Source organism: Grammomys surdaster, unplaced genomic scaffold, assembly GCF_004785775.1.
Source record: "Grammomys surdaster isolate TR1022 unplaced genomic scaffold, NIH_TR_1.0 184, whole genome shotgun sequence".
Taxonomy (NCBI): domain Eukaryota; kingdom Metazoa; phylum Chordata; class Mammalia; order Rodentia; family Muridae; genus Grammomys; species Grammomys surdaster.
Genome location: NW_021604629.1, coordinates 3037255 through 3049789, shown reverse-complemented (window position 1 = coordinate 3049789; position 12535 = coordinate 3037255). Strand labels below are relative to the sequence as shown.

The following is a 12535-nucleotide window of genomic DNA, read 5'->3' as shown; positions in this document are numbered from 1 at the left end:
CGGCCCGGCGCCATGAGCGGCGGCGGCGGCGGAGGGGGCTCGGCGCCCAGTCGCTTCGCCGACTATTTTGTCATCTGCGGGCTGGACACCGAGACCGGGCTGGAGCCGGACGAGCTGTCGGGTGAGTGCGCGCCGAGCCGGAGCCGGGGCCCGCGGGCCCCGCTTTGTCCCGGGAGTCCAGTGAGGGTCGGGCGAGGGGACGGGACGCGGGACTCGCGGGCCTGCTGTCCCCCGCGCGGTGGTCGCCGCGTCGGCAGCCTGGGGAGACGCGGACGCTGTGTGCGCTCAGGAGGTCGAGTGGCTTAGTCCACAGTGAAGGGGAGCTTGCCTTCTAGCACCCTTTTGGGAAGGAAGAAGTTATCCCACGTCTTAGTGAGAGTTAGTCCCACTCAGACTTTTCAAAAGAGCAAAACAAAAACTTGATGAGTTTATTTGGCCTCTTCCCAAGAAGCCGGTGCGACCAGTTCCTCAAAACCGTTATAACTCACTCCTGAGCAGGCCAGGCCCCGGGCTTTTCCTCCACAGCTCTGCCCCTCTGGATCGGACATGAAGTGACAAATTGAACTGGGGTACACCAAGAATGGTTTCTCCCTTGGCGCTAGAAAAGAACTTGTACCCGTGCCATGCTTTTTTTTTTTCTTTTGAATGTTAGTGTCCTTTACCAGGCGAGGGTCATTTGTGAATGAAGGCACCGTCCCAGAGTTGGACAGGTTGTGCTGTGTTGTGATGCCTCTCAAGTTATCTTTCGAAGAGGAAGTGATGGGGAAGTGACAGGCCCTGATGAGATTTGGCACCCATTGCTTGAAGGTGTAAGAGTTATGAAATCCCCGGTGAATTCCTACGCGCCCACATTGGAGTTGCAACAGTTTTGAAAAGTTTTTGGGTGGCCAGTGAGCAGGTTTCAGTGGCTTGTAGTGTTAGACTTTAAAGTTATGTCATGCTGATTTGATGACGGAAACTTCTCTCCCCATTTCAGTCACGATGTGGTGGTCACTGGACACTGTACAGTTTCTCTATTGAAAGTGATCATCCAGTTTTGAAATTTTTTTGTTACCAGAAAAACCTCCAATTTGTTTATTCCTCCTCCTCTTCCTCCTCCTCCTTCTCTTTCTCTCCCCCCCTCCCCCCAGGTTTCTCCGTATAGCCATAGCTGTATTAAAACACATTCTGTAGGCCAGGCTGGCCTCAAACTCAAGAGATTTGCCTGCTTCTACTTCTTGGGTGCTGGAATTAAAGGAGTGCAACACCATCACCTGGCAAATTCCAGTATTTCTTACAGGGAAAAAAAAGTGCACACTTCAGATGACAAAACTGGATTGTCTTTTAAAAATATGAGAAACTGATGCCTTATAAAACATCCTGAAGTAGTAATGGATTGATACTAGCTAAGCCTTTTGTTGTTCTGGCTTTAGTATTCCAAGCTCACCTTTTTATGTCGTCTCTCAAAGTACATCCGGATGTTGTCATCTGTTTCATATGTATTAACTTTAGAATTGTGGATGATGTAGTTGTTGGAATTTGGTTCTAGGTATTGGTGCTGGATGGGATCTGGAAGGAAATGAGGCCCGAAAGGACGCAGGGCTTATATTTCTTGACTCTTGGTCCAGTGCTTTTTTGGTGACATGCTGTACCACAGTAGCCTCTCTGGAGGACTTTAGAAAACAGTAACATGGTCACTAGCGCACATCTGTAATCTCAGCATTTGGGAGGCAGAGGCAGGAGGATTGCCACAAGTTTAAGGTCAGACTGGGCTTCATAGTGAGATCCTGGTCAAAAAGAAGAAAGAAAAGCAAACTAACATGTTGAGAAGGGTTAAAAAATAACAGTTTTTCTGGATGAAAGAAGAAACTCAAAGGTAGAATAAACTTATTTTTATGGTGTACTGTTATTGAATGTCTGTTAAATTCTGTAGCTGTTTGGTTTTAGAAAGTAAAGATAGCCTTAAGAGGTGGTATAAGCCTGTGAGATCTGTTTCAGAAGCAGGAGGATCTGGAGTTCAAGGTCATTCTCAGTTTAAAAAAAAAAAAAGAAACAAAGAAAGGAAACTGGGGAGTGTTTGGGTTAGAATGGACAGACCTGTTTTGCTATTGGCTGTATTTGTGCCTGGGGCAAATTAGATAACCAGCTCGGAAACTAAAGAGGCCTTAGTTAGACCTGGAACCTTAAAAAAACATTGTTTCACCAAAAAAGAAATGTTATCCTCTTTTAATGAATATCTGTTAATTATCTGGCTTCTTAGCAAGCTAAAATTATATCCTCGTATAAGTTTATTCGGAGAATAAACAAGGGGGATGAGTTGTATAATGTGTGAGAAGGGCATTTTGTGTATTTTTAAATTTGGTTGTCGTAGTGTATTGCCAAGGCCATATATCCAATGGCTGACTTGCCTTTGTTAGAACAGACAGTGATTGAGGGATTTTTCTTTTTTTCATCCTTCTTTTCATTTCTGGTGGGTTGATTGGGGAATTTGGATGATCCCAGGGCGAGGCGGGGGGGGGGGGGGGAGGGGGAGGGATTCAGAGGACAACACAACAGAATACAAATAACTCTGTGCAGTCCATGCAGAGACTCTCTAGGGTACGTTTTCTCTCCTTAGCCTGCCTGATTGCTCCCAAATTGGTGATGTCATGGTCATTGAAACTGTATGAAGTTAGGAATTGCACTCAGACTCTTCTGAGAGGAACCTGTATTCTTTTCTCTAACTAAATTAAGTTGTGTTTCTCTGGCAGTTCCTGAATACTCAGATGCACAAAACAAAACAAGCTATATCCAGAAAAAGCAGATCAAAGATGCTTTGACAAGCCTGGATAGTGATCTACATCTGTAATCCTAACACCAGGGAGGTTTAAGATGCAGGTGACTTAAAAGTTTAGGGTTGTCCTTGTCTACTTAGTCCATTCTGGGCTACATGATACCCATATCTTAAAAAAAAAAAAAAAAAAAAGAAGCCAAAATAAAAAATACTTGTAAGTAATTTCATCATCTGGAAGGTAGAGACAGGTGAGTGTGAGTTCCAGACCAGCCTGGCTGCTCAGTGAGACCATGTTTTTAAAAAGCAGAAAGTAAAAATTAAAATTAGGGGAGAAAAAAAAACATTTAGAGTCTTTCTATGCTGACATGGTGAAGGATCATAGAAGTCTAGAGATGCAGTAAATAGTTGTTGTGACCTGAGAGGTGAGTGTGGGCTGAAAGAGAAGATTGCTGGTAGTCACATGAAAAGAAAGGCACCACATTGAAAGAATACACTGAAGTCAGCTCAGAATGTTACCCTTTGAAGAGTGAGAAAATTCTGTCTAGAAAATTCAGAGCAGAGGACTGGTCAGGTCATAATGCTTAGATGTACCAACCAGTGAGATTAAAATTGTTTTTCTTTTTAAAGATGAAGTCTTGCCATGTAGGCCAGGCTGGCCTGTGACTCTTTAAGCAGATAGCTCAGGCTATCCTTAAACTAGGATTTATGTGTGTGCCACCACACCTAGATAAAATAGCAACTTTAAAGACCATGAAGTGTCAGACAGGGAAGCATACTTAGAGACCATATAAACTTCTGATTTTACAGGTGAGACACCAAGATCCAGGGGAAGGTAGAGAGTATTTGTTTCCTATGCCACAGTTCATTTGTCTTTTCCGCTATTGAAGTGATGATTTTATGCCTTACAATAGTCTAATGGGGATGGGAGAAGTAAGATACTTGTCTGATGGAGTAGCAGCAGACATCATGGCCTTTTATTCAAGCTCAGATTTTTATTTTTTTGTTTTCCTAATTGAGATAGAGGCTCATTGTAGCCCAGGCTAGCCTCGAGACTTTGACCCTTCTGCCTCTGCCTGCATGAGTTAGATGTGTTAGCTATACCTGACTCTATTGTTTTTGTTTGTGCCCGATTAATATTCTGTGACATAAAACATAGTATTAGTTGACTAGTACTTAAGTTGCTCCTACTTTTTAATTATTGTAAATAATGTTGATGTGAACATTTGCATACATGGTTTTTGATGGGCATATGGTTTTGTTTCCCTTGGCATGTGTACCTAGGAATGAAACTGCTAGGTCATATAGAAACTTTGTTTAACCTTTTGAGCAACTGCTTGCTAGTTTGTTTTCCAGAATTGCACTACCAGTTAATATTTCCACAATATCAAAGTCTTCCCAACAGTATAGTCTTTCTGTTTTGTTTTACTTTGTTTTGAGACAGAGTTTTACTCTGTAGCACAGGTAGACTATCTTGGGACTTAATATGTAACCCAAGTTGGCCTTGAACTTATAATGATCCTCCTGCTTTGGGCTCCTGAGTGCTAGGATTACAGTATGACCACCTGAACTGGCTGAATGTCTTTTTGGTTATAGACATCCATCCTGCCTGTGTGATGTGTGTTTTGATTCCTGACTGCTAAAGAAGGATGTGTTATTTAAAAGAAATAGACTGTCTCTCATTTTATAGAGATGAAGCTTAAGAGGTGAGTGGCAATGCCTGCTTGTAGTCTCATCACTGGAGGTGGAGGCAGTAAGTACATCCCGAGTTCCAGCTCAGCCTAAGCTATGTAGAGAGACTAGCCCCCTCCATCCCCACTCTCTTCTCCTCCCCACCTCCCAGAAACTTGAAGAATTGGCTGGGTATGTGAATCAGTGGTAGAATGCTTGTCTAGCATACATGAAATCCTGAGTTCAATCCCCTGAAACATGACTACCACAACACATTTGGTGAGTTTCTTCAAACTGGGAGTTGACTGAATGAAATGTACTTTGATTTTCCTCTACCAGTCTGGTATTCCAGGTCAGTTCTCTTATAATCATTATCTGTGTCTCTGCCTTGAAGCCTAGCTTACTACCTACAGGAAACTCCTATCCTGATAGCTTACCTCCAGCTTTTGACTGTCTAAAGTTAAGGCTGCTGTCTGCAATAGGGGGATACTTTCAAAGTAAGGTCATGTGTTTCTTTTGTAAGGTAGAACAAAGGAAGGAGTCTTGAAATGTCTAACACTTAGGAAATAATGAAGAAACAGCCCAAGGCAATTTCAAACACATACAGAATTTGTTTGAAGAGACTGACTTGGTAGAACACTGAAGAGCCCTTGACTTCCTCAGGTGGTGAGGATCACTTGGAAAGTGAGTGGGTTTTACTTTAATGACTTTGGGCTCTGCTCCTCTTAGGAGGAGATCTGAGTCAGTGTTTGGTACTTAAACCATGTTCTCCTATATTCTGTTCAGTCAGTCCTTCCTTCCTTCCTTCCTTCCTTCCTTCCTTCCTTCCTTCCTTCCTTCCTTCCTTCCTTCCTAGGTTAAAAATTGTTTCTTTGCCTAACATCCTTTTCCAGGCCCATATCCTTTTAGAAACTTACTTTTTGACTAAGTCTGGTAGAAGGTGTAGTTGGGCTTTGCTTAGCTCTTCAACTGTGCTGTTGCTGTAATTATTGTCAGAAGAGTGTGGTGATCTCTGAGGAACTTCCGGTCAGAGGAGGGACCCTGTGCTCTGTTTTAGATTACTTGCAGGTATGGAACAGTGTGAAAGGTTGCCTGCTGTTCAGAAGCTGGTAACTTCTTGTGAAATTCAGTGATGAAATTTTGTCATTACTGAACTTTTAGGTTTACTTCTTCAAAGTTATTGAGTGAGGTAAATATCCATATTCCATATTCCAGGTGTTTTGTGATTTTAAATCTTTTATTGCATTTATTTTTGTGTATAGGGGTTACATGTATCACAAAATATATGGGGAAATCAGAAGACAGCTTTAGAGTTGATTCTCCTGCCATGTAGGTTCCAGGGATCAAATTCAAGTCATCATAATTGTCAGCAGGTCCCTTTACATGCCAAGATATCTTGCTGGCCTAGTTGGTTTTTTTTTTTGTTTTTTGTTTTTTTGTTTTAGGTTTTTCGAGACAGGGTTTCTCTGTGTAGTTCTGCCTGTCCTGGAACTCACTCTGTAGACCAGGCTGGCCTCAAACTCAGAAATCCGCCTGCCTCTGCCTTCCAAGTGCTGGGACTAAAGGCGTGCGCCACCACTGCCCAGCGCTGGCCTAGTTGTTAATTTATAATAATAAATTATTGTTATTATTATTAGAGTTAGGATTTGTTATGTACAGAGATCCATCTGCCTCTGCTTCTCAAGAAAGGTATGTATATACCACTTTACCCAGCCAGTTGTTGATTTTAGCTTGGAGTGTGAGTCTGTGAGGTGCAGGATCTGGCATGGTGGACAGTAAGAGGATGTACCACTTAAGGAAAGAAGAGTTTATTTTGGCTCACAGTTGGCCGTGATCTATCATGGCAGGGAAATTATTATGGTGGAAGCATGAGGCAGCTGGCCACTTCATCTCCAGCCAGGAAGCAAAGAGACGGTGCTGGTGCCCAGTCCACATTCTCCTTTTTTAAAAATTAGGCTTGGTCTCTGGATGAGGGATGGTTCTAACTGAATTTTGGGTTGGTCTCCCCACCTTAGTTAATCCTCTCTGGAAACATCCTTGAAGATGTACACATTTTTGTGTCATAGGTGATTCTAAATTCAGCCAATAAAGTCAATGTAGTCAGATCAAAATGTTGCTAGGCTAGGACAGGCATAGTGTTGTATACCTGAGGCAGAGGAAGACAGATCTATGAGTTCAAGATAGCCTGGTCTACATAGTGAGTTTCAGACTAGCCAGGGCTACATAAAGAGACTATGCCTCAAAACAAACAAACTAGTTCATCTGTGGTCTACTGTATAGGTGGGACAAGCCGCGTTAGTCTAAAATGCTGAGTGGCCTAAGCAGTAAGAAGGTCTGTGGAGGTTGCTGTCATTTAGCATATTTGAATTCTAACCTTCCCAGTGTGCAAAATATGATCACACATTCATGTATATTGATCCTAGAAGCAATATAATGTGTGTGTGTGTGTGTGTGTGTGTGTGTGTGTGTGTATATATATATATATATATATATATATATATATATATGAAGAGCTAGAAGTCAGAGATGATTCACCACTTTTGCTAGATGGTAATGTAATATCTCTAAATGACCTTAGAGTTTTGCAGTGTACTTTTAAACCATTTTTATTCAGTTTCACTTTAAATAAAATCTCCTTTTCATTGTTACCAAAAGTTAAAAAAGAGTTGTTAGTTGGGTAGTGGTAATGGTGGTGGTGGTGGAGATGCATCCTTTGATCTCAGCACTTGGCAGGTTCTGTGAATTCAAGGCCAGCCTGGTCTAGATAGAGAATTCTAGGATAGCCAAGGCTACACAAAGAAACTCAAACAAAACTCTGTCTCAAACAAAACAAAACAAAATGTTAGAATCCAGGTCTCTGTCTGCTGTCTCATAATTGATGTGACTTTCTTTTTAATTAAGAGGCATCTGACTAGTGATTTGAATCACAGAGTTTAGCATGATGTGGCATGTGGGCTTTTGTGGTTCAGTCTCCAGTTAGTACTTAGTAGAGGTGCAGTGTCAGGAGATCAGACAGATATGTGGCTTGTTTCCTTACATACAGTTAGGAAGGCCAGCTGTTGGTTTTTATTCTCTCCCTTCTCTTATCAGTTCTGGAAATCTTAGATCAAAAAGTGACTAGGACTTTGGTTCTAAGAAGGTTAGTGTTCCCTCCTCCCCTGAGTGTCTTTGTGCTTGCAGGATGTTTCAGACTTTTTACATGTGGTCTGTTTTCTTTGAAGAAGAAAGAACAGGATTTGCATCTGCTAACCTCAGAAGTCCTTTGGTGTAGTGTGCAGTTGGTGGTCAGAGGTTTGCTTATGATTTGTGTGGTCTTGAAATGATATGGGGAAATAACCAAGAAAGTTTGAGGATTTTTAAGTCATGGAAACAGGAAAAAATGACTTAGAAATAATAATCAAGGCCAGGATTCATAAGGTAGTAAGTAGCTAAATTCATCAATAGCAAATTATACTTTTTTTTTTTTTTTTTTACTTATCCATTAGGCTGGCATTTCAGTTGTATCTAGAGAGTTGGTTCTGGTGGGGAGCAGGCAGTGGCTCAGTGGTTAAGAGCACTGACTGCTCTTTGAGAGGACTTGTGTTTTATCCATAACACTAACATGGCAGTTTACAACTAGCTATAACTCCAGTCCCAGGGCATCTTGATGCCTTTTGGCCGTTGAGGCACCCTACAGACATACACGCACACAAAATTAGAAGAAACAATAGCTACCCTATATGAATGACAAATATACTGAAAAGAGAAATCAGTGAAAAGGCTTTGTCCACAAAAAGTACAAAAAAAAGAAAAAAAAGAAAAAGAAAGTGTTTAGTTCTATTTATGTGTTCTGCCTGCTCATCTGTCTGTATGTGTGCCTGCTTGCCTGTATGTGTACCATGTATGCCATGCCCACTAAGGCCGGAAGAGGCCATTCGATTCTCTGGAGCTGGAGTGATAGGTAGGTAGTTGTGTGTGCCTGATGTGGGTGCTAGGAACTGAACCCAATCCTTTTCCAGTGCTCTTAACCAGTGAGCCATCTGTCAAGTCCTGATTCATTCCTTGAAGTCAGAGTAGCACTTCTGGTCCTTTTTTGTTTCTTTGTAATTATAAAAAAATGAAATGTATTATTATTTTATGCATATGAATGTTTTGACTGCATTGTGTACTACACATGTGCCTGGTGTACTTGGAGACCAAAAGAAGGTGTCAGGTGTCTTAGAACTGAAGTTATAGATGGTTGTAAGCTCCATGTAGATACTGGGAATGGAACCTAGGTCCTCTGGAGGAGCAGCCAGTGCTCTTAATCACCAAACCATCTCTCCAGCTCCTTGTTTTGTAGTTTATAAATGACTTTGTAACATTGGCTTAGCTTAGTTATGTAGCTAGGGATTCATTTGTTATATACTATTATATTATTGAAAAAAAAAACCCTAGAGATTTAATTTTAAGGAAGTCTTTTTCCTTACTTTTTCTACTTTTATTTACCTGATTGTTAAAAGGTTTAAATTTTTTTCTGAGCCAGTGAGATGGTTCAGCAAGTAAAGGTGCTTGCTGCCAATCCTGGTGTCAAAGGATTCACATTGTGTAGGGTAAGAATTGATTCTCAAAAGTTATTTGTTCTGACACACACACACACACACACACACACACACACACACACACACACACTAAATAAATAAATAAATAAATAAATAAAATAAACTTATTAAGAAGTTTAATTTTTCCTGATTATAAAATCTTGATCATTACACAACTTGAAACAATTCACAGCTATGTTAGAAGTTTCTCTTGACCTAGAGTCAGCTAGGCAGCACTCCTCACTGTGCTGGAAGACTGTGGGTTATACAGTAAGTGCTTAATGGGGGTTTGCTGTATTATTATGGAAAGACAGCAGCTTCTTTTCAGATCTTAGCTGGTTTTCTGATGTAAGGCGTAATATTTAACCTTTTGGAATGTAATAAGCCAAACTTTAAATTTTCCTAAGTGCAGAGTAGTGGATGTGAGAGAGGTCTGTTAGAGAGAATAGCAAGGACTAAGTTAAAGTTCTGAATTTTTAAAAGTCCGAAAGTCCAGAGTCAAACTTGACACTTGAGTGTTGATAAGAGTTTTTGTTTTGGAGTCTGATTATTTCATGATTCATACATTAAAGAGATGAACATGTATTTATCTTGCTACATAGCTATACTCTCAACTCCTCTATTCTCCTGCATTGGACTGTAGTGTGCTGTTATTACAGGTATACCCCACAAGGCCTGGCTGTGTCTTTAATGATGCTATTTAGCCAGTTCTATTGACTCAGTCACTTCTCTCCACTCCCATCCATGTCCCTGTTAGGGATTGAACTCAGAGCCTTGCCTATCCCAGACCACCACTCTTACCCATGTATATCACCCGAGACCTGTCCAGTTTCTTGCTGAGAAGAACTATATCTATATAGCCTTCGGAATTTGCCTTGCTCATCGGTGCCGCTTTAAGAGAATAGTATAAAGTGTACATATGCACTTCTCACGGCTGCGTAGCTTGGGAGACCCAAATCAGAGTGGTTTGGGCATAGTTTTCTTGTGTCTGCCTATAGCAGAAGGACAAATGAGCTCTAACTAACTAAAGCATCTTTTATTTTGTCATTGGTCCTATTAAAGAGCAGCCCTCCTGGCTCAATTACCTCTTTTTTTAAGTTAAAAAAAATGGTAATCTCATAGCTCAGGCTGGTCTTTTACTATGATGATCCTCCTGTCTGTTTCTTCCAAGAACTGGGACTCCTAATTACCTGTTAATGGTCCCAGTTCTTAATACTGTCACATTGATAACATGTTATTTTGGTGGGGATACAGTGAGACCATAGTAGAAATACAACATATGTAGAGATATCATCTGCTGAACTGACAATAATTTGCTAAGCCCTTAGGTCATATATGTCTAAATAGTGTTCAGTGCTTAGTCTGATATCGTCCACTTTCCCCCCATTTCTCACATTTGTGTGAGGACTTTTTTTCCTTGCATTTCTGTCTTTTGAAAAGTGGTGCACTTGTGACTCTGTCTAGAAGAATGTTTGTGTTTTATATTGGTTGACTGATCTAGCTTGGTTGGCTTTGTTGCTTGGTTATGAGTGCCCAAACCACTCTGATTTGGGTCTCCCAAGCTACGAAGCCATGAGAAGTGCATATGTGCTGCACTTTATAGTATTCTCTTAAAGCGGCACTGATGAGCAAGGCAAATTCTGAAGGCTATATAGATATAGTTCTCAGCAAGAAACTGGACAGGTCTGTGGTGATATTTAGTCAAGGACATCAACTCAGTTACTTTCTATAAGGACAGTTTTTGTACTGGCCGCAGCTGACCATCCTGCTCACAAGGACACTGTAGATCCCAGGGAAGTGAGAAAGTGGGGTTACCAGCCTTGTTATCATAGAGGATGAGCAGTGATTCTTTATTAACAAGTTCAGATACCATCCATCCTCATGTTGAGGTCAGGAAAGGACAGTGCTGCAAATTTAAACTAGCTGGGTTCACACAGAAGAATTAGAAACATGGTCTGTCTCTAAAATCCTGTCACACACATATGTACTGAAATGCCAGCTTAGTGATGGGGCTCTGGCTTCCAAAGCTGTCTGTGACACAACCCTGCTCTCTCTCTTTGGTGGGAGTAGGGAGGTAGGGTGGGGGGTAGTGCAGCTAGGCATTTATGGTGCAGCTAGGCATTTTTAGTATTCTGAGGAGTTAGACATATTAATCAGTTACTGCAGGCAGTGGTGATAATGAAGACTATCAAGGCAACTGACAGAAAAAGGCACTTATTTGGGGCTTACAGTTACAGAAGATTAGAGTCCAAGATGATGGATTTGACATGGTAGCCAAGAGCTCACATTTTGCACTACAAGAAGAGAGAGCTAACTAGAAATGATGTTAAGCCTTTGAATCCTCAGAGCTGCCCCCAGTGACATACTTCCTCTAATAAGGCCATAACCCCCAATTCTCTCCAAACAGTCACCATCTGAGGACCTAGTATTCAAATGTCTGAAACTTATGGAGGAAATCTCATTCAAACCACCATAGATGTGTTTTTAATGTAGAGTATCTTGTAGGCAGTAATTGTCTAGAAGACAAGTGGAAAGAGACAGATATTAAAAATCAAACATAGCTCTGCCTGGTGGTGCATGCTCTTTATCCATCAGAGGCAGGCAGATTAAGGCTAGTCTGGTCTACAGAGAGTTCCAGGACAACCAGGGATACACAGAGAAACTGTCAAAATCCAAATAAATAAATAAATAAATAAATAAATAAATAAATAAATAGTAAAATAAAATAAAATAAAACTAAACATAAGGTTGTGGCAAGAAGATTGAGAGTTCCAGGGTAGCTTGGGTTTCATAGTGAATTCTAGTCTGGACCACATACTAAGAGTTTGTTTAAAAGAGAAAGAAAAGGAAAGAGAAGAAATGCTCTAAATAAGTAGCATGTGTGTAAAGGGTGGAAAGGGTTGACAGGACCAGGAGTGTTTGTTAGGCCAGGGCAGATGTGGATATTCAGTACTTTACTTTGAGAAACAGAGTCATGTAGCCCAGGCTAGCACAAACTCTTGACCATTTCATGTCTTATCCTCTAGAATGCTGCACCCCCACCAACACACACACACAAACACACACACACACACACACAGAGAGAGAGAGAGAGAGAGAGAGAGAGAGAGAGAGATTGATTGATTTTCTCTGTGTGGTCTTGGCTGTTCTGGATCTCACTCCGTAGACCAGGCTAGCCTTGAACTCACAAAGACTTACCTGCTTTTGCCTCCCAAGTGATGGGATTAAAGGTGTGTACCATCACTGCCTGGCTCAGTGTTACACTCTTCAACAAAACTGTTCACAACGTTAGTGAGTCTGGATAGAGCTAGTGAGTGAGATTATCAATATGATGGGAAGATGTTGGGCATTGTAGACCAGTGTTTTTCGTTGCATGAGCTCTGGACCAATTACAACAGCTCCCAGAATTTACTACAAAAATAAAATTCAATCCAGTGACCTGCTGGATTATATATCTGTCTACCACCTACCCCCTGCCCCCAATCTTTTTTTTTTTTTTCCCGAGGTAAGGTCACATGTTTTTTAGGCTGTTTTTGAACTGGAGACATCACTGTGT

The 12535-nt window shown here is 41.2% G+C and overlaps 1 protein-coding gene across 1 annotated transcript in view; it reads left to right on the top strand.

Moving 5' to 3' along the window:
- Positions 1 to 12: 12 nt before the first annotated feature.
- Positions 13 to 12535, top strand: part of Dennd5a (DENN domain containing 5A) — a 69851-nt gene continuing 57328 nt past the window's right edge. Inside the window, exon 1 of the mRNA XM_028768043.1 lies at positions 13 to 121. Within this exon, the coding sequence (XP_028623876.1) occupies positions 13 to 121 (109 nt within the window). The remainder of the gene's footprint in view (positions 122 to 12535) is intronic.